This window comes from Haliaeetus leucocephalus, unplaced genomic scaffold, assembly GCF_000737465.1.
Source record: "Haliaeetus leucocephalus isolate CR32 unplaced genomic scaffold, Haliaeetus_leucocephalus-4.0 Scaffold206, whole genome shotgun sequence".
NCBI lineage: Eukaryota > Metazoa > Chordata > Aves > Accipitriformes > Accipitridae > Haliaeetus > Haliaeetus leucocephalus.
Window position 1 is genome coordinate 705,821 of NW_010972642.1, and position 21,333 is coordinate 727,153.

The 21,333-nt window shown below is 38.5% G+C and overlaps 1 protein-coding gene across 4 annotated transcripts in view; it reads right to left on the reverse strand.

Annotated features, from left to right (window-relative positions):
• The window catches only part of SOX5 (SRY (sex determining region Y)-box 5), a 291,777-nt gene that overhangs the window by 204,280 nt on the left and 66,164 nt on the right, over positions 1-21,333 (reverse strand). For all 4 annotated transcript variants that reach the window (XM_010566092.1, XM_010566093.1, XM_010566095.1 and 1 more), the window contains one exon: positions 14,450-14,660. In XM_010566092.1, coding sequence (XP_010564394.1) covers positions 14,450-14,660 — 211 coding nt within the window. The remainder of the gene's footprint in view (positions 1-14,449; positions 14,661-21,333) is intronic.

Consider the following 21,333-nt stretch of genomic DNA (forward strand, 5'->3'; position numbering starts at 1 on the left):
CTACCTCTCTAGCTAAATTTTATCTCAATCCCAAGAACTTAAGATGAGGTCTAAAATACCTCCATCTATCAGCTGTAATTCTTCCTCCCGGCAACTTCTATACAATATTCGTTATAATGTCCTTAACATACTGCCTATCAGAAAGCATGAGGTGAGACAGTCTTTGAATCTGCTTACAGGATGTTAGACATCACGATGGAAAAATGTGCTTTTTTTTATTTCAACATTTTATTTTTTTTCACAACCTGAGAAAGCAATTTTCTCCAAAACCTTGAAAAATCAAAGTCAGTACAATTGTTGAACACTTTTATGGGATGCTCATTAAAAACTGACAGGAAGAAGATAGCTGGGGACAAATCCTGAAGCATTTGTTCAGTTTAAAGTCTCATTGAATTCGGTCTTACTTTACTGAGGACTTCAATACCAGATCCTTTACATGAATAAGGACCTTGGCATTTCGACTGTTAATTATTCTCTGATTAGCTTGCATCTAGTGAAACAAACTAAACACAATATTATCCCCTAAGCCCTGTTCAAGAAATCTTAACTCCAATATTCTCCTCTCCCTGTGAGATCAGAACTCCAACAGTCATCAAAGAAAGTGCTGTACATGAATAGGAGCAAAATATCAGAGTTTACACAGTACAGATTTCAGAGGAGGTTTTCTCCCCTAACAATAAAGACTTACAAATCTTTCTGTTTGAATATAAGGCAAAACTCTTGTATTGCAGAATGGCCTCTGTGTATCTTATTTAGACCAGGACCCCCTCTTAGTTATGTGAATCCTACAACAGTGCCAAAGTGCAGCCCTATGACTTTACTAGAAAGAGACAAGCCAGGATAAGGTAAAGACTGAAGATCTTTTAGTAAAGAGTAAATATCCATGCACTTGTGTTTCTGAGTATTTATCTCTTCACAAAAAAAGAATATGTTTCAGATGGCCTGAAATGATCACACAGGAGGAACAAGTGTTACAGCAATTTAAAACATTGTCCCTGTAATCTCATATTCATGAAGTAACACAGTCATTATTTCTACATGGTAAGAACAGTATCAGCAGTTTAAATGAAGTAAACAAGAAGGGATCACAAGAGTATCTACATAACCAAACAATAATGCCTAATTATTCCTCATTCATAGTCCTTAACAGAATTATGATATATTAAAAAAAATACAGGGAAATTATTCTTGCATACAGCCAAGAGCATAAAATTTTACAGAATAAAATATATTCACTGAAGTGAAGGAAGAAGCAGCAATTTTCCTGTCGCTCAGCCCTGTTTTGCCTGATCTTTTTTCTACCATTAGGTTACAGCATCAAGAGGTGTTTTCTGTGAATGAAAACTTTGAATCCTTCGTAAGGATTTCACTTTGTTTCACAATGTTTTCACTTTTTTTTTTAGGTGCATGTTATAAAAGATTAGCTACTATTTAAGTTTTCATTCCTCTTTTAGAGAGGGGAAAAAAAAAAAATCACAATCCCAATATACCAAGAACTGGGCTTTGTTACAACAAGGGAACTACGAGAGCTTTTGATAAGGAGTTGGTGTGCGAAACGAACCACCGCGTGCTGTATCAGTGAGTGGGATGAGACAAAAAAGGAAGGGTCATTCACTGCAGTGCGTGTTGCAGAAAAACCTGTATCTGAGGGGATGTTTTGGACATCTTGCAGTCCTTGGGCTGTGACTGACGTCACACCTCTTCCCTCCTCTTTCACCCCAAGTAGCCTCAAGCAGCTCTCACAGCCAAAAGTCTGCCTCTAATTTTAGTTCCTACTCCTGGCACATGTTGTGTCCTAGATCACTGAAAGCCTTGAATTAATACACTAAGACCCAGTATTAAGCTAAAGAACTGACAGCTTTATGGAAAGCATTCAGCCTGGGAGGAAAGCTACCTGGGATTGCCTAAACAATCCCAATGCCCTCTTCTAGTAGGAACAAGATTTTGCAAAAAAAGTAAATCAATCAAACAAACAAATCCCCACTAATATTTTCACTACCCCAAGATCAATCAGATTGCAAAGGTGCAACCTAAGGAAGAAGAGAAGATCTGAAGAATACTACACCACATCTTTTAACCTCTCTTAAAGAGTTATATTGAAAAGCTTACAAAAATTGTCTCCCCATTTCGTTTTCCCACAATGGTGACTGTTTATGCAAGTGCAGAAGGCGTCTTCATTCCTCTCCTCTTGATGCTTTTTCACCTGTCTTTATGTCTACAGGGACCTGTCTACTAAAAGAGCTGAAGCAGATGAGTTAAAAACTGGCCATACACTGCATCTCATTTGCTCCTGAAAATACTTAGGAGTGTGGTGGTTGGTAGATTTAGACTGATTTCTGGTGAACACTTGTAATGTCCAATATAAGCAGATCAATTGTAAGCAATGACACGTGAGAAACCAAGGATGAAATGGAACTAGCAGCTGAACTCACTCTCTCTAGCAATTTAATGGCAGTTTGCTCCATGCTATATTTAAGGCATAATGGCAGGACAAAACCAACCAACAAAGAGTTTACATTAGAAACACTGGGAAAATTTTTCTGGCTCACAATATAAGAAATCACCACTAATTATGTTGTCTTTTTGTCTTTTGTGGGCCCCACTACTTTAAAATATTGGGTCATGCGCACCATGTAACATCCACTGGGTACTGCGTTCCCCCATTCAGTAACCTGGCTAGCAATAAAATACTGATAAAAATGGTAATGTAATAACATGATCATCTCAAAAGGACTGCATTTTTTTTCTTTTCAGCAGGAAGAACAGGTTATAGCCTAAACTCCTACATCATGTGTATTATTCATCTAATAATTTTATGGTTAGTTACAGAACGATTCTCAATGACAGCTTCTTAATTCCTCTGAACTCAGATAGGATTGACTTGGCCAAACTTGTAAAGGAAGAATGCATTTTGCCTGGATATGCGTCCCATACCCCAAAGCTTCACAGGAGCTGTGAATCAATTAGATGACACAGCAAGAGGAAATGCATAAAAAAAGACTTAAAATAAAATAATCTTCAGTGAAATGTCTCCATATTTAGTTAAACAGCATTGCTGATTAAGGCTGTACATGAGCTCAGTGTGGAATCCAGAATTGTTGCAGCTGAAAATCATTAGCGAAAGCCTGCTGTCCTCTAGTTTCATCTTCATATATTAATTTCACATACAAGGAAAGGGAACTATTTGGAAATACACTGCTTTATTTAAGTCTATTATATATACATCCCAGCAAAAACACATTAACGTGCTTTACACTTTGCAACAAGACAGTGCTCTTACAGGATGTAGTGAATACACAGTAATGACTACAGTTGAAACCATTTTTTTGGTTAGTTGTTGACTTTTTTGTCTCCCCCCCCCACCGCCCTGGTGCCTGACTCTGTGGGAGATAAGACGCCAAGTTACTGAAATGGGATATGTGTTGCGGGCAAAACAGAAAAGGAAAAAAAAAAGTTTAGCAAAAAATGATCAAGAATGCGTACAAAACTGAGAGGCTTTCTTCTTCCATGTGATCTTTGTCTCTAGACTATTTACCTTGAGATTGTGTGGGCTAATCTACAGTACAAAACTTACGCAACATTCCAAACTGTACTGGAAAAACAGGACACTTGGATAACCACTTCCAAGTCAGGAGAGACACTTCCCTTTCTGATAAAGCACTTGGACAGAAATTGTAACTTCGGGGCTGTATAAATCTTTACCCATGATCATTCTTGCTTATTGGCAGTACAATACAATAACTGCTTGGGGGTTTTTTGAGGTGGGAAGGAAACTTCCCCTTGGGCATAGGGGCTGGGCCTTTGCAACTACACTTCCTAGATATTTGGAAAAGATTTATAAGTAATGGCCAAGTAGCATGTCCCATACACAACCAATGGTCTATGATTGCAGGCACGGATAAAAACACTGCTGGACTTCAGATCCTCTTCTAGCTGTCATCCTGTGCTTCTATTATTTATTCAGAGATTCAATAATTTAATTAATTATGGCTAAAAGGCTCAGATGAACAACTGAGGTTCATATCCTTCCCTGCATGTTGCAGTGTATGAACATGTGTGCTAAATTGCTATTTCTCCCTGACAAGAAGAAGCTGGATCTCCATGTCACACATTTGTGGCTCTCCTTCCTTGCGCTGTATAAGCTAGCACTTTCTATACCTCCAAAAGGCAAGCCCGCGTGCTCATTCATCATGCACTTTATTACTTACATACAAGTACCTCACCACCTAGGAAATATAAGTTTCTAGCAATTAATGACTGCACAGACTTTGTGGTTGTTGTTACCTTTCAGTTCTCTTAATAACGCTCTTTCTAGGAACAGGCCTAATCCCTGTCTGTATAGGGATAAAAAAAACCAAGTCACGTTGGGTTCTTTACAAATCCTGTATTGGGTCAAATGTTGCCTTCTTAAAGCTCTTGTGTATTCAGCGGGAGTTGTGAACTTACACCTGAGAGCAGAATTTGGCCCACATAGTTCTGAAGTGTCTATTAACTCTCCCACACTCAGAAATAAATCAAGAGGAGATGCCTCTCAAGCACAATGAGCCTAAAATATAAACCACACCGCTCACAACGGGGAGACCAGGAATTCAACGTCAGTCACGTGGTTCTCTCTTCCTCCCTCCGACTTGCATCAGTAAAAAGGAGAAGAGGGCAGAAGCCTCGTTAAATCCCAGGATGTGACCGGCACAGGGCCCAACCGGAGCGCAAGCCAGCAGGAGCCACAAAAGGTGCGCGCCTTCCCTCTCCCAAAACCACCAGAGTTGAGACGTGCAGTGGTACATCTCACTCCCGCTCTGTTCGCTTTGAAATTAGTAATTTTCCCCCAAGCTGAACGTTCCTCCCCCCCGCGGCCCCCAACCCCAATTCTTCCTTGCACAAACTTGGGAGCAACCACTCCTGTTTACACCGTGCCACAACCCCGCGTCGCCGCCTGTCAATCAGAGCTCCATTCGTCTTCAGGAGGGGGAATCAAGAGGAGGGGGAAGGAGGAAAGCAGGAGGACCTCTGCATTGATCAAAAATGTTTGGGGCGGAAAGGAGCGGGGAGAAAGAGGGAGAGAGAGATGGAGACAGATTAGAGGGTAACAAAACTAGAGGAAGATAAACAGAGCCAAAAAGAAAAATGTCCTTTGTTCATTTAAATGGCGCTCTGCTCCCAAGCCCTCTGCATGACTAATGCCACGCTGTGGTGTGTAAACCTCTTGGGCACATAACACAAACAAAGCATAACTCGGCCTGAACAAACAAAGGCCCAAGCAACAGTGATTGAATTCATCTTAAAACAACAAATCAATTCTTCCCTATTAATGCCCTAAATACCAGCGTAGGAGCACTGTCCTGTTGTAATAAACAGCCATGTGTTCAATTACCGTCTGTTTTCCCAACTACTGCTCTCTTCAGTAATTACACCATGCGATGCATTCTACGTTGACATTATATTAATGTGCTGGGAGGAGAGATCTTAAATACGAATTAAATCAAGGCTAAACATCTCAGAAAGCCTTACCAAGTCACACAAGTGCTAACAGGGCATTCTTCAGCAGAAAGCACAGACTGATTTTTCTCTTCATTCACTTTTCACTTTCATCCCCCGGCTAAATAAATAAATTAAAACACAAGCTTTAAAGAACTCTACTGCCCCAAAGACTACCACAGTAAACCTTTCATAAGCTCTCTAAATGCCCACTTCACCTGTACAAGATCACTGCTCAATAATGAGCATTTCATAAGTATCAGCTTGCGTCACATCAGCTAAACAGCAACGACAAAAACCCTTCAACAACAGACAGGTGACGACAAAGCAAGGCAAGTAAAACAGAAGCTGAAAACTTTCCGGACTAAGACAAATGCAGGAGAATAAAAGTTTACGAAAAGGTTTCTTACCCTTTTGCAGAACCGTCAAACAACTTCTATTGACTACTGAATAGCACACAGCAAACAGACCAAACAAAAGATATGATGAAAGATGTATTTACTTGTACAGGGCTCCTTCCCCCCACCTCAACCTTTCTTTCCATTTCATATACACCCACACTGCACCGTTTGCATTGTGTTGTTAAATAACCAATAGCAACCCAGATGAAAGAGTGGAAGGGTTTCTATGATGCTGTCAAGCACCAGACAGATGCTTGGCAGTGTCAATATGGTTCTTTACATTTGGGTTGTGCCAAGGTTTGAAATAAAAAATAAAATAGGAATACTACTACTACTTCAAGAGAGAAAGACGGCAACGAGTTAGTGCATGGACATGCAATAAATTTTTAAATCAATGGAGTATCATCCTACCTGCTGATGTTTTACTCCAGCGATTTAAACGGTTACGGAAACAGATAAATAAAGCTTTGTTTCTTGCCTGCGTACTGGATTGCAAGAATAGAAAGCAAAATCAAATTCTGGGGGTGTAACGACTGCAGATTTCTAGGCCCTCTAGAATAGACTCATAGGTTTCTGCTGCAAAGACATGCCAAGTATGTCTAACATATGAAGTATGATAAACTTCCAAAATCTGTTTCAAAATAAAATGCCCTAGGTGCTGCAAAACTTTTCTGACGGAGGCTTCAGAAGACACAGAAATTTGCACATTTGGAGGAAATAAAATTCTGAAAGCTTTTCTGACTAAAATATTAGTTTACCCTCAAAACTACAGTGCATAACATTCAGATACATTTCAGTGTCTTTATAACAACTGCTCATTTGTCCTCCTCAGGTCATCAGATGCAAAAACACTCCCCAAACCTCTCCAGGATTTGAAACTCATTTTCATTTGACTAGTTTGAATTTTTTCATTTCAGCTGCCAAACCAAGTCAGGGGAAAAGCTGTTTCCACCTGACCCAAAATGTTTTATTTAATCCTAATTGAAATGTTTTCATTTCTCTTTCAGATTAATCATCTTAAACATCTAAAAACAAAAAATATCATTTCCAATGAAACATTTTGTCTAAAAATGTTGACCGTTCCAAATTTTCTACTATCTTTGGCTAAAATTAACTTGTTGAATTGCTGAATGGTATCAGTCCTTAATTACTATTTAACAGGTTTTAGGGTGTCGTCCCCACCCCAACTCTCCTTTACTCTGTTTTGAGCGCTTTTTGAATTTATAGATGACAGTATAGAAATCGCGCGCATATAGCATGTTTTCTCCTGAGGCGATGCAGAAACCACAATACAATTAAACTGTACGAGAAGAAAAGATGATGAAAGGAGTTCTATCTTCCCAGTACAGCTTATTTACAATGCAGGAGATGCATAAAGTTGTGTAAAACTGGCAACGTTCAAACCACTTTAAAAATATCAACGTTAAACAGACACGTAACTAATAAAAGTAAGCAACAGCTTCAAACTTCAGAGTGTTTTTACAAGGCTACTTCATCAGCTAAACAAGCAAGTGGGAGTTGCTGCAAATGTTGCTCCTTGCCATACTAGAGGCTTTCCCTTGCTTCTGGTAAACAGAAGACACAAGACAGCCTTGTGAATAGCTCATGGCACAGACTGAGATCTAAAGCTAATCAGACAGGATGATAGGTCATCTTAATCAACTTCAAAAAGCCAATCCACATGCTCGTCCCAGCATCTCGCCTCTCCTTCCCTGATCGCTCTCTCGCTCATTTGGCCATATTTTCCCCTTCCCCCTCCACTTACTTCCCACAAATTGTGCTGTTAAGAAAGAACGCGGGGAGCCCTTCAGGTCTCAGCATCCTGGGCGCAGGTGGTGGGGAAAACTTTGAAGTGAGCTCTCCACTAACTCTAGAGCTGGCCGTGCCTCCTCCATAAGCAGCTCTTATTAAAAAAAACACCAAGTATCCACTAGAACAAAACCAAGCAGGCCTATTTAATTAGGGCAAATGCTTGATATCCACTTCTTCATGTTAAACCACACAGTCACACAAGCCTGGGAGGTCTGATTAATTTTAATATGCACGGTCGTGACAAGCGCCTCGGGGGTAAGAGAGAGCGAAAAAAAAAATCCCACAAACCCCGCTAGCTTGACAAATAGGTTTCAGCTAAATATTGTGTATGTTGCCCAGATTAAGATGTTACTATTCAGCAAGGGCTTGAACCTTTAATATGAGGGACAAGAGGCCTGAGAAACAGGTGGCTCGCTCTTCACTCTTGAATAAATGACATCCCCAAAAGCTGTGGCACATAAGCATACAGAAAGAGCTGGCACACTCCCTCATGTATATTTGTATATTACCAGTCTGGGTCAGGGGTTTTTCCAGGAGTAATCCAAGGACTGAAATGAAACTCAGAAAGCTAATGGCTTTTCCAGGGGAGGGGGAAATATTTAATAAAAAAAAAAGGGGGGGGGGGGGCGGCAAAAAATGAAGGCAGACTGTAAACTGACGTAGCTGGAATACATTGGGGGCAACAGGCACATCAAAATGATCTGGGGGTAAGAGTGGCAGCAAGTTTTGAAAATCCCTATTGAAATTAATCATGGCTATTGAGTCTGGCTACCTCAGGAATTAGAGGTAGACAGGAGACCAAATAATTATTTTGGTCTTGGTGAACTACTTGTATGCTGCACAGTAAAAGATGGGAGATGAGAGATCAAGCATTTTGCTTTGGCTGCTGCTTGTTCAATATTTAGGAGTGAATGTACCCTGGAAAGAAATTTTAATTATGGCGATCCATCTGAGAAGACTTTCATTCTAAAACAGGGAGGGGGAGAAGGACTGCATCTTCTCTCCAAAAGCACAAGTTTCCTGAATCTCACTTGACCATAATGCTTTCTTCTATATTTAAGATGCTGTATCAGCACCTCAGATGCCTTTCTCAAAAGAGAAAAGAAAAATCCAAAAGCTACAAACCTTTGAGGATGTAAGCAAGAGAGACTTGGAAGGGAATCTAAGCAAATTTTGAAAACATCAATTGAAATAAACCATGACTATCAGGCTAAACTATTAGGAAGGAAAACACTTAAAAACTGAAGGTGACAAATGAATAAACTTCACTTTGTGCAAGTAAGAGCTGGCAGGGCTTCAAACTAGGCTACCTCTGTTCTAGAGTTAAAGCACTTGTTAATAAAAGTTTAAGCCACCACAGCATTTAACAGTGCCTTCTCTTCACATAGGCCTATTTCATAAACTTCATCTTTTAATTTTTTTTAATTATTTTTTATTTTTATCAGCAGTATATGAATGCACATTTCCATATGGCAGGGTCTTTGAAAGAAGTGTATGGAAGTTTGATGCTCACTTGCTCCACAAGAAAAGACACATTTTCTGGTGACAGACTGCATAGAGGAACATGGAACCACAACACACTTGAAGCATCCTTCCACAGCAGCAGGAGTGAACGAACAAAACTTAAAAGTACTCAACTGCAAAGTATCCTTTTTTGTTCTTCAGTGGAACAGTGTTACAAAGCCTCTTCACCACATACTTTGTCAAACGGACAGTGAAGAACCAAATAAAAGAAATTCAAACCTCAACCAATTAGAGTATCCTTAGGCTTTTCCCAAATCTGTTCACTTTATTTCTTCCCATCTCATCAAATGTGATTTAAAAACAAGAGTCTGCATTTCAAAGGCCTCCCTTCTTGTGCCCATTAATGGTCTGCTTTGGAATTTATGGATTAAGAAGAGGGAGACCTCTTGATTTCTTTACAAGATATGTTGATTAAGAGTTTGATAATATTAGGAGATATTCTGGGATCTTATTTCATCTAGAGAGCCTGAATTCAACATGGTTCACTTTTATAGACTACAGAACTGCTTAAACAACAGCCATTTAAATTACCACAAGAACAGGTGTTGTGATTTATAATGTAAACTTAAACATCAAACACAAATAGCCTTTGGGGGATGTTCAGAAGACAAAAATCATGCCCCAGAGGCCTTTCCCATCCCTTTCTTTCCGACAAAGTAATTACTTACAGTATTGCAGCATACTATAATACATGAGGCTCTAGTATTCACATTACCTGTTAAAGCCCTGCAAACATATGTATTACCTGCTTACTAAACACTTGAGATTAATTGTTCCTGCTCAGAAGACCTAAGGACTAGCAGAACGAAATTCTGAAGTAGGAACAATACTAAATGCTATTTATACACAATTCTTGTGTGTGCATGGTTATACATATTTATGTCTAAATATATATATCTAATATATGCACTTTATATATATGTATATCTGTGTACACGCATTTCTATAAAATTCAAAGTATTCATTTAAACAGCCAAACAGAATTGAGTTTCAGAGGTCCTTATTATAGAAGAATGAGCCATGCAGATGAATGAGTATACCCACATGTGCACATGCTCATGTGCGCAGTCTCTGTGGTCAGGTAGATGCCCATAGGATCCCTTTCATCCAGAATTCCTATAAATTCTGTACAATAACATAGATCTAGCCTCAGAAGATACAGTATGGAAGTTTTAAAGATAAACAGATACATAACCTGTTACAAACATATACTGCCACAATGGAAAAAGAAGATTGATTCTTAATTAGGAGGTGTAAAGAGCCGGTGAGTACTCTGGCTTATTCTAAAAATAGGAGAGAATTTACTTGCTTGCCTATATTTTTTCCAGAAGCCAAGCCATACGTTTAGAGGAAAGGCTACACAGATTTCAAGAGATTTAATTTTCCACAAGCCCAGACCATAAATTAAAATACAGCAATCCAATCCAATTAATAGTGCAAGAAAAAGCTAAGTGGCTGCTTTGGTCTTTGCTTTCATGAACTTGTGTCAAGCTCAGTGACTTCAAAGAGATTTCCATTTCATTTCTACAAATGAAGAGAATAGACAGACAGAGAGTCTCTGCCATCCTCTGATGCCTTAAGAAAACAGAAGAAAAACATGCCTGTATCTCATTCGCCTAATGATTTTAGCTGCAAAAGGAATCCCATGGTCGGCAGACGACCCTCAGGGCAAGGGCTTGAGGTCTGTCACAGTATATAAGGCTTCTCCAAACCCACTCCATTATCTTCATTATTGTATACCAGGAATAAAAGGGGACTGACTCCTCTTCTGAAGTTCAAGTTAGAAAGGACAGAATGTTTCATGTAAAATAACATTGTGTGACTTCAGTAATAGGTTTATGCCTTTGGGGGCCTAATGCTAAAGCTGCATATAAGGATTTTCCGCAGAATTTGAAGGAAGAAAAATGAGCACTGTATTAGCTGTATTACACTGTATGAGTAAAATTCCACAAGTTTTAGATTCACTGAAACACTCCATGTCTCTGTCAGCATGACTCATTGTCAGTCACATACTTTCATACAGCAAGAGTAAAATGGCAACGGGGGGGGGGGGGAAAGCCGGGGGGTTTTAGGGCAAAGAAAAAACCCCAAAAAAAACCAAAACCGTACACATATGCAAGGAGCAAAAGGAAGTGACAAGCTTTTGGAAAGTTCTTAAGAATGAGTTGGTAGCATGGCTTCCTACAGGGGACATTAACCAAAGGCATATATGCAATAAATCAACATGGAAAACATTTAATGAACAGTGATGTTTCCCTTATTAGCTCATGTGGGTACATGTATGTGCTTACATATATGCATACATACAGTGCATTTGTGCACTCTGAGCAGTATGTTTTGTAACACTGTAAAAATTCTTGTCCTTTACTGACAAAATTCACTAAGTAGAAACTCTTATTTTCTAACGAACATAAGAAAACCATTTACCTTATATATCAACAAAGCTTCTTAAAAACAGTCAGACCTGTTATCAGTATTTTGGGATATCTCACTTGTCCTCAAAACCGATTTAAGAAAAGAAAGGTCCTTTCCCTGACTGATATGAGGTTTGGATCGAGACCTAAAGTTGTTTACCCAGCTCTTCTCTTTTTTCCCATTTTGAAGAAAGAGGCCATTTGAAAGAATGCTTCAAAAGCACATTTCCCACAGTAATTCAGAAGACAATTTCAAACAATAAAAACAGAGCCAACATAGCCCATTGTACAAGTTAAATAATATATAAACTTATGAGTACATAGAGAAATGGGAATCTGGCTCATATCTGGTCTTCAAAAAATTCACAGGAAATTCACTTAATTAAACCTCAGCTACTGGTGCAAATGTTTCCCTTTCTTCCCAAAGAGAAATAAAGTATTATATTATTGCTGTTGACATAATGCAGCAAAGCTTAACCAAGATTCTTGGTCTTCTCCTACAAAGCCCCACAAACCAGCAAGACTAATAATTATTACTGAAACACACAGTAATCATACATTGTTGAATTGTTACCTACATGTACTACCAAACATTCCCACCTGTAACTTTATCTTACTCATGGGGAAATTGGTTAATATTCTAACTACCTGACTAGCAACAGCAATGACTGACAACTTTAATTTAGCACTACATGAAGAAGACATCACAATAAGTAAATTTTCTGCTGGAGTTCAAACAGAGAAGACACTGTGCGTGCAATAGTACTTACTTATTTTAGGGAAAGAAACCATATTTGTGGAAGATGTCTAAGAACAGTCTTAACATCTGCACCCAGAAATTTTTTTTTTTTTTTAATTAGCCACTCTAAAAACAATCATGTTGGCTGAAGGGGAGAGGGAGGGAGACTTGTCAAAATAATGTATTTGTCCCTCACCACCTTTCAATGTTCTTATGCAAGTCTAATTTTCTTCCTAGCCAGCTCACCTCTCTGGCCTCCTTTTGTTTCATGTCCCATTTCCCATTCTCTTCTAACTTCTGAACTTTTGTTAGTTCGCTTTTAAGGAGAAAGGGAAAAAAACCCCAACCCTTTCCTATTCATTTTTTCCTGGACAGGGAGTAAGCAGACATGAATATGGCACCCTCATAATGACTTAACTAGGGCTTAATGAAATTTTCATCACAACCTGCTGTTCATTTTAATGGCCTCTGAAAGACAATAGAACAATGGCTAGAGGGAAGAAAAGATTTTCTGTTGCATGCATTTGCAAAGCCCAACATTCAGTTGCTCCCCCCCCTTTCTCTCCCAATCTCTTCAGAAAGCTGTAGATCTTTTGTTTGTACTGTATATTTTCATTTTAGTAGAGCTGAGATAATGCACAGGCTCTGTAACCGTTCTCATGTCTGTCTGTGGCCTTTCCTTAATGGAGTCTGTACAGCTTGTACCACCTCATACTCAACGGAGTATTTATGCATTGCTCAGAACCCACTGTTCTTTCCTCTCTCGTATAGAGAACTCTGGTCTCCTTCCCCCCAACCTCATACCATACACAGGAAAGATCTTTTCCATTCAAAGGCACAAGGTAGGTCATGGCACTGACCATTAAGTCAACGTAAATGCAAAATGAAATGCTGTGATTATATGTAATATTCAAAAAAATGCTTAGACAAAGAATTTGTTTCCCAGCAGACCCTTACTGTGTGCTCCACTCAAGAAGAGAAGACTAATTTACAATCCTGTCATGCTCATGTATGTGACAGTGTGGCTGTGTTTGCATCCGTATTTTCATTCCAGTATGCAGGTTGTCCTAAAATTTTCTTGTAGGTGTTGTCAATTCATGCTTCAACACTGAGATGGGCTCTGAGGGCCATGCTTTTAAACATTTGAAATAGACTTCTACAACAGGGTAGGTGGGTGTAAATGAAAATGAAGTCTTACTACTGTGCATTAGGGAATAAGGCTCAGTATGTTCACACAACACCAACTGGCCCACAGTCCCCTGGAAATCTAGCTGTAAATATGCATGCTGGATACCTATGGAGAATACAGTGAGACTTTCTTCTTCCAGTCAGGGGTTTGACTCTGCCCCAAATAGGCAGGAACTGAAAATCTTACTTAATGCAAAGCTGTTCAGTGGCTTCTCAGAAGCCAGATGTTTGGTCTTGGTCTCAGCCCACAGAGCACAAGTGACATCGTCATCGACTGGACATACACTCTCAAAACCAAACTGATTCTCCAGAGATGATACCTATATGCCAAGGTTGAAACTTGCTGGCCAGACATAAAGCAGAGAAAGCCAGTACTGTGTCTGTTTGTCTAGTACCTGCACTATAGATAAACAGAGGATGACATGATAGGACATGATCCAGACAAAAGCTTTCATGATTTCCAAATTTAACATCTTACCTTTCAAATAACGACATGCCTACTAGACAATTTCACAAAAACATTGACATTGCTGATAACACTGCTTTTTACTCTAGAAGTGGGGGAGGGGGAGAGTAGCGGTGTAAATGACCCCCAGGCTGTTAAAATTACAGTGTTCGTTGTACCCATGTTGAGGATGTTGCTGTGTCTGTGTCAAAAAGACTGTTATGTCAGACAAAGGCTCTCATTTGCGAAAAGCTAAAAATGTTAGCTATAACGGGATATTGCTGAAATTTATCTCTAATGTAGACAAGAACTATGAGTTCTTTACTTCAATTTTGCTAGCAACAAAAAGCAAATGGAGCAGAAAATGGGAAGATTAAAAAGTATACATATCCAAAGAATCTGGAGAAAAGAAGACAAAACAGAAAATTTTGGCCCGTTTCCCAGGCCTTACCTTCTGGCTCATTTTTGATGAGCTCTTCCATTTTTCTTTGCTTAAGGGTGTCTACAACATCCGCTAGGCTCCCTTTGCGCCTTTCAGGGGTTCCCAGGGCTGTGCTGGACAATGATTCTCCACTCTGACGCCCACCTTCTTCTGCCTTCAAGGGTGAGGTAGATGAGTTGTGCGGGGCAAATGAAGACATCACTTTATTGCCATCAACTTCCTGAAAGGGGAAAAAACTGAGATGAAACATTTCTTTCTTTTCTTAAAGAACAAAAAAATAAAGATGGAAAGAAAGAACAATCCTTTGTTCTTTGAGTTCATTGCTGTTTGTTCTTCTGTTGAAACCTTTAAAAAGGCATGCAATGCTTCAAAAGCACCCAGAACAAAGCCTATCCATAAAGCATAAACCAAGATTACAGGCTGAAGTGAACAAAGATCAGCTTGCAAGAGAGAAACATAAAATACAGTTTTTCCCTAATTGAGAAGAAGTGTTGTACTTGCAGGTTTCCCAATAACAATGGTATCGATTACCTTTAATTGTTTGTTCTTTTACAGCTTTCTTTCGAAAAAAATCTTCAATTTTTACAAGGACCATTAATTTCCTAACTTGATAAATTACTGAATGCCTTGATGGCTAGTTGTAAGAAATGAAATAGTAACCAAATATTAAATGCTCTTTGCCATATGACTAACTTGCAGTTCAAGTAGTTCTCCCATCTATAAAGGATGAAGCAACTGTTTTCTGTTTTCTAATTCTCTTTCTATTCTCCTCTTCCATCTCATACCTTCATTTCTTGTAGAGACAGTATTTTTCACAAAGGTGGTCCTAATGACTTTCACTGGCAGCACAGTGGCAAAACTCTGTGACTCCCTGGAACATACACACAATTCTCCTCATCTGAGAGTCCATAGAGGTCTACTCATTAATTTTAATGGAAACCAAAACTGGTTCCAGCATCTTCAAACTTGCCTTCATTAACATGAGAGCCTTCTCTTCCACACCGCCTCCTACATAAGGCAATGTTTTTTGCATATATTCCTTTCCCCTTTTATGTCTCTTTAATACCCTACCCTTCTGTACACATCTCTGAAACACTTGTTTTTTTCTCTGCTAACATATGCTATCTATACCTTGCAAAACTTAGGTCAATGTCTCCAAACAAAGCTTGCTGCAGAGTACATATACCGCATAATATAATGCTGCAAACATGAACAGTTTTTATTTTGATCAGATTCTCCAGAGTTGTTTTTTCTTATTCATTATCCCATTTTCTTACATTTTTGTATTCCAGGTGTTTAATGAACACTACTTCTAAAGAAGTCACTGGACCATCTTGTGATCTGAGTTACAGACTTTGTTGAAAAAGTCATAATAATTTTTAAATTGTTTTCATTTTATAGGGTATGTAAGCGACACATACACTGGTTTTAGTGATTTGTGTTACAATTTTATCATTTTTTTCCAGAGTAATTTTTGGCGTCTCTGGTTTAATAAACCACAATATTTCAGCAAAAATATGTCTTTCCATAAATAGAACATGAATTGCTAAAAATTATCTCAATAAAATTTGAGTAAGGCAACAGGGAAGTTATGAAGTAAAGAATGTGTTTGTTGTCACAGACTACTTTGTTTTGTCAAAAAGATTACCTCTGGTTAAGAAAACTTTTAGTGCAAACAGTTTTGAGCAGCTTGAATGTGTTATACTAGTGAATAAATTCCCTAACAGAATCGGATTTAACTGAGATTACAATCTGGGCCATCATATGCCCCAAAAGCCAAACCCAGTGATGTTAATGAGAGACTTTCTACTGACGTCAATGAGCTTTTGACCAAGCCCTAAAAAAATGTTCTGACTCCAGTCAACAGAAATGCCCCTTTTTTTTTCTTGCAACTCCCTCCATTTTTGTTCTGCACTTGGAAAATTACTACTTGCTAACAGTGGACTTAAAAAATGAGTTGGAGCTGAATGTAATTTTTTTTCACATATATAGACCTGAAGAAAGTGGGTTTTAACTGTGACGAGCGAAATAGTTAATTTTAGCATCGGTTCAGATTTTATATAACATTCAAACCCATTATCACCAAGTGGCAATTCTTTCCTACAGACAAGGCCAAAAGAGGAAATATCTTGAAAGCTGTTTTCTTATTCACACTTTGAAGACAGATAAGCCAAATACCACCCTTAGTTACAGTTCTTAAATCCACCTATACCATCAATTATGTATAGGAACAGTATCGTTCCTAATTTTACCAGGAACTAGTTTCTTGGTTTTATTCCAAAGTGGGCCCTAAAGACACTCACTTGTGTTTCTGTTTATGTCACACATTGGTCACAGACACAACGCACTTGCAAGAGCTGCCTAAGCTTCAGGAATCATCATTGCTGTTTCCATGTACATTTTGGGTACATCCAAGTGTTTTTATACATACAAATATATCCTGAGTATAAAACAAGTTTGTTATAAGAGAAGAAGTATAAGAACACAAGGATTGAATGATACGTAAAGTAATACAAGGTGATTTTCAAAATCACAAATTGCTTGGCATTCAAATGGAACCCAACTACTAAAATTTCCCTGCCTCTCTTTCAGGGGAAATGGAATTGTGAGGGGGAGAGGACAAGACAGCAGTTTGTGGGTAAAGCAAGGACTCTGGATACTCAATTCCTAGTTCTTTCAAATGTTCTATGTAACCATGCAAAAAGTCACTTTTCTTTCTGCATTTCAGTTTCCTACCTGTAAAACAGGCACAAAAGAAGTAATTTCTTACATTGTAAAGGTCTTGGAATGATAAACTCATTAATAACAAAGAGACGCCCTGCTACTACAATGTTGTCTAAAAGCATTTATAGAGTACCACAGTTAAGACGACTTTATAGCTGGACAAAAAAGGAAAGGGAATTGTTCTACACGGGGGTGGGTGGGGGGGGTGGCGTAAGAAATTATATATTAATATACACATCTAAGTAATCATCCCCAAAACAAAATGTTTCCTTAGACTGCTCGTTAGGTGTACATGTATGCAGTGTTTGCATATCACATACATGGGCTATTTATACACTTGTGGGGTTTAAGATACACTCCACTTAATCAAAACACATATACAGTAGGGGAACAGCTGCAATCACATCTCAGTGGGCTAAATTACAGTACACCAGTGAATTATTCATTCAAAAAGATCTGTAGCAATCACACATCCACTGCGTGATTTGCAGTCTAAGAGGAATCCTCTTCTTTCCATACCAGCGGACGAGCACACACATCAGCTACTGCTGTTGATGAGAGTTCAACATGTATCCTCTAGCACACCAGCTCGAGAATCTGTCTGCCCCACTTGTCCATGATCTTTTCATTCTGTCATTCGGAACAACAACCTGAAATGCTCAGCTGTTATCTATGCTTTCGCTTTACATCCCTCTGTTTTATTTTGCTCTTTCTTATGCTATTACTGGCGAAACTGAAAACAACTTTCAATGGTTCTGGATTTCTACTTTTAACATGTAAAAAGAAAGGACACTTCCAGATAAAACCTACTCATGTCAATGGTTGTATAAAGCTAAAAAATTTCTAGCAAGGAAAATCCTCTGACTGTACATATGAGAGTTTAACTATCCCCCTGAAAACACTCAGAGAAATCCTTAATGGCAAGAAAGATATGTCGGCAACAGTTTAAAATTAATCCCCTGAGAAAGAAGTTCCCTCCCAACAGGTGAGATTTAGTAGGCTCCTTTTCTGAAAGGACAAATTCACATGACTTTTTGCAGTTACCTGAGAGAAAAGCAACAACACTGTAAAGAGTGGTATTAAAGAACCTAAATATCTACTACTGACATGCCAAAATGAAGTCCATCAAGCCACACACAAGCCCTACCTCTCTGTCACCAAAACAGTGGAAAACAGACACTCCTTTACCAGAGAACAGTCTCTCTCAGCTGCGTAACAATTTCACCTGTTCAAGTTTGATTACATTCCAGCCTCTGGCACTGTTAATCCTGGTAACAGTTTTATGCAGTTAGCAGCTGCTTCATGGATGGGGCTCTATTGTTCATTTGCATTGCGAATTGCTCTGCTAATGTGTGCTGGCACAACATTTCATCGAACTCTGAGCTGGGATTGTACTCACCAACACCTGATGCTGCTGCTTCTTGCTTTTCCCACTTCGGAAAGGCAGACAAGGACACAGATTCTGCTGAATCAAACACTAGGCCCTTCTTTCCCCGCCAACAACAGCAACAAAAAAGAGGACTGCCTCACGTTTCGCCTCTTCTGCTTCTGTTCCAAGCTAGAATCCACAGGAAGACTTGTTCATTTACAAGAAAGTTGTCTCTGTATTGCCAAACAGCTTTCCACCTATGGAGGAAATACCTCTTCCAAGGTTTAATGATAAAACAGGCTTCTGCCCTTTCAGGATGAGGTCAATAATCTTCCTTTGTTAATCTTGGGCAAGCTTTACTTAATCTAGCCCCCTTGTCACCTTTGTGATTGACAGGAAAAGTCATGTCACTGGACAATGGACTTACCCTCACTGAGCAATTATCTTTTTTTAAAGATTACACAATGTTACCCTTGCTCTCATAAAAAGCACAAACATTTTGCAGTTAAAAGAAACTATTCGTTCCAACTGTATCTTTCAAATTGTCTCTCTCCATTTCCAGGGTCCAATCGAGGCCTATTTCAGTTCTACAGAGGGACGGTGAAACACTTAATGAAGGAAACAGGTTGTACCTGGGGAGATTTCCAAAATATCTCTTCGTGCTCATCTTAGATCTCATCTTCTCCTTCCTCATCTAGAGATGCACATTATTCCTATCTGCAGTTAAACTCAGACAGAAAACTCTGTTTCTGTGACATTAAAATTTTGTCCCAAACCAACCAATAATCAAACCAGAAGAAAACTGAGAACTAAGTCTGAAACTGTTAATTACCACCATATGGTATGCAAGGAGGTTGCATCTGCAGCAAAAAAAAATAATTATTAAGAGAATGGAGCTTCTGGCTTTGCAGCCAAAAACACCTGGAATAAAATACTTGTGCCTTTAAAACTAGCACTGATATTGTCTGATTTTAAGAAGCCTGTGATCCTAAACGCAACCTAACAAGTTCTCTTTTCAAAGCTGGAATTTTGCCATACTTTGCTCTTTTAGAATGTATAAAGAAGACATGAAAGCAAATTTTTTGCTCTGCTTTCTACATTACACATGTAGGCCTATATATTTTATAGTCTCCATAGTGACCAAGGAAGCTGGTAACAGTATGACATAATCAAAAACCAGAATACTTCACACTTCTGAAGACAAATGATTCTTAAGGAGTTTAATACTGTTTGCTACTTATTTTTATTTACTTTACCTAATAAACTTTTAGGGAATGAATATGTTTAAGATTCAACAGCATAGCTACTTCAAGTGAAAATCTGAAAGCTATAAAAACACTCCCAATGCCCACAGGAGGTCCACCAGCAATTATAAGGAAAACCAAACTTGACATTCCCAATATTTTTTTAAGATTTGAAAGAAACAAAACACACACACAATATTCACAAAGCAAGAATGATCTTTCATTTTTTCTTAACCTTCCATTTACAATCTTTGCCTTAATTAATATAATTAACTTACTTTAGGAGCATAAGTGCCATCAACTTTCAATAGGAATCATATCTTCAAATCACTTAAGTGATTTGAAAAATTCTCTCCTTCTACATTCTATGTCATAGGGGCTGTAGGGCAGATATTACCATAAACCTGTATGTTTTATGGTGGCTGTCAACTTGGCACCTTCAGGAAGATGAAATACATATTCCACAAGGCTTCCCAATAGACACTGGTTTTTTACGCTTCAGAATTTCTTTGCTTCTATCTTACATTTAGACAGGTCTTTTGTCTATAGGTTTCCTTCATGGAGGAAAGTTGTTCATCAGTAATAGAAAGGAATGATCCCAAGGAGATTTAAAAGAAACAGTGGAGGAGACAGTGAGAAAAAGGGAGACTATGTAAAAGGGCATAGAGGGGGAAAAAAAGTGGAAGAGGATAAATACACTATTAGGAAGTAAGAACCAACAATAACGCATAATCCAAGGAGGGATAAAAGAGATGTTGAAGAGTGTTATGTAAAGAAACCTATAAAGATATACATCCACAGGCTATGGCTCTGCAACTAGATCCACACAAACCAAAAGCTATTCTTACACAGATTTTTTTTTTTTTTCTAGGACTGTCATTTTAATGATTACGAGGAACTAAAATGTAATGGAGAGTGAAGAAGTTGATGAATGGATCTGAAGAGTCAGCTGAAAGGGTCATCATGGCAGAAGAATTTTACCTGAATTAGGTGAAATAAACACAGTAAAAAGAGATGCACTTTTTTTTTCTTTTTACCATGTATGATCATGCTACACTCAAGCGAAATACATTCAAGTCAAATATTGTCTTGGTTTTGCTGAAATTATGTATTTGGGACTCCATGATTCATATTTTGGAAGTATTACCCATTATCAGAGAATCCTGATCACATCTAGCTCTCTCTCTAAAATGTTAATACTTTGCTTGGTACTGGATTTTTTTTTTTCGGCAAGCATTACTATCTCTTGTCCTTCAGGTTGTATTTATTTGACGTCAAGTGCTGTATCTAATTAATGACCTCTTTTTGATGAAGCAGAAGATATACTGGCAGAGGTTTCAATGGGAAGACTAACAGGTATTTCCAGTGTTTGACATCTATGAACCTTGTTGAAAATGATTTGAAGCTCAAAGAGAAGACCATCTGCTCTATGAACTCTGCTACATCAGACACTTTCCCTTCTTCTACCTTTTCGTTCTGTATGTAAAACTGAGACAAAAATAAATATTTCCTGCAGCTTAGGGCATTTTCTATAATTGATGTAAAAAGCCTGGAGA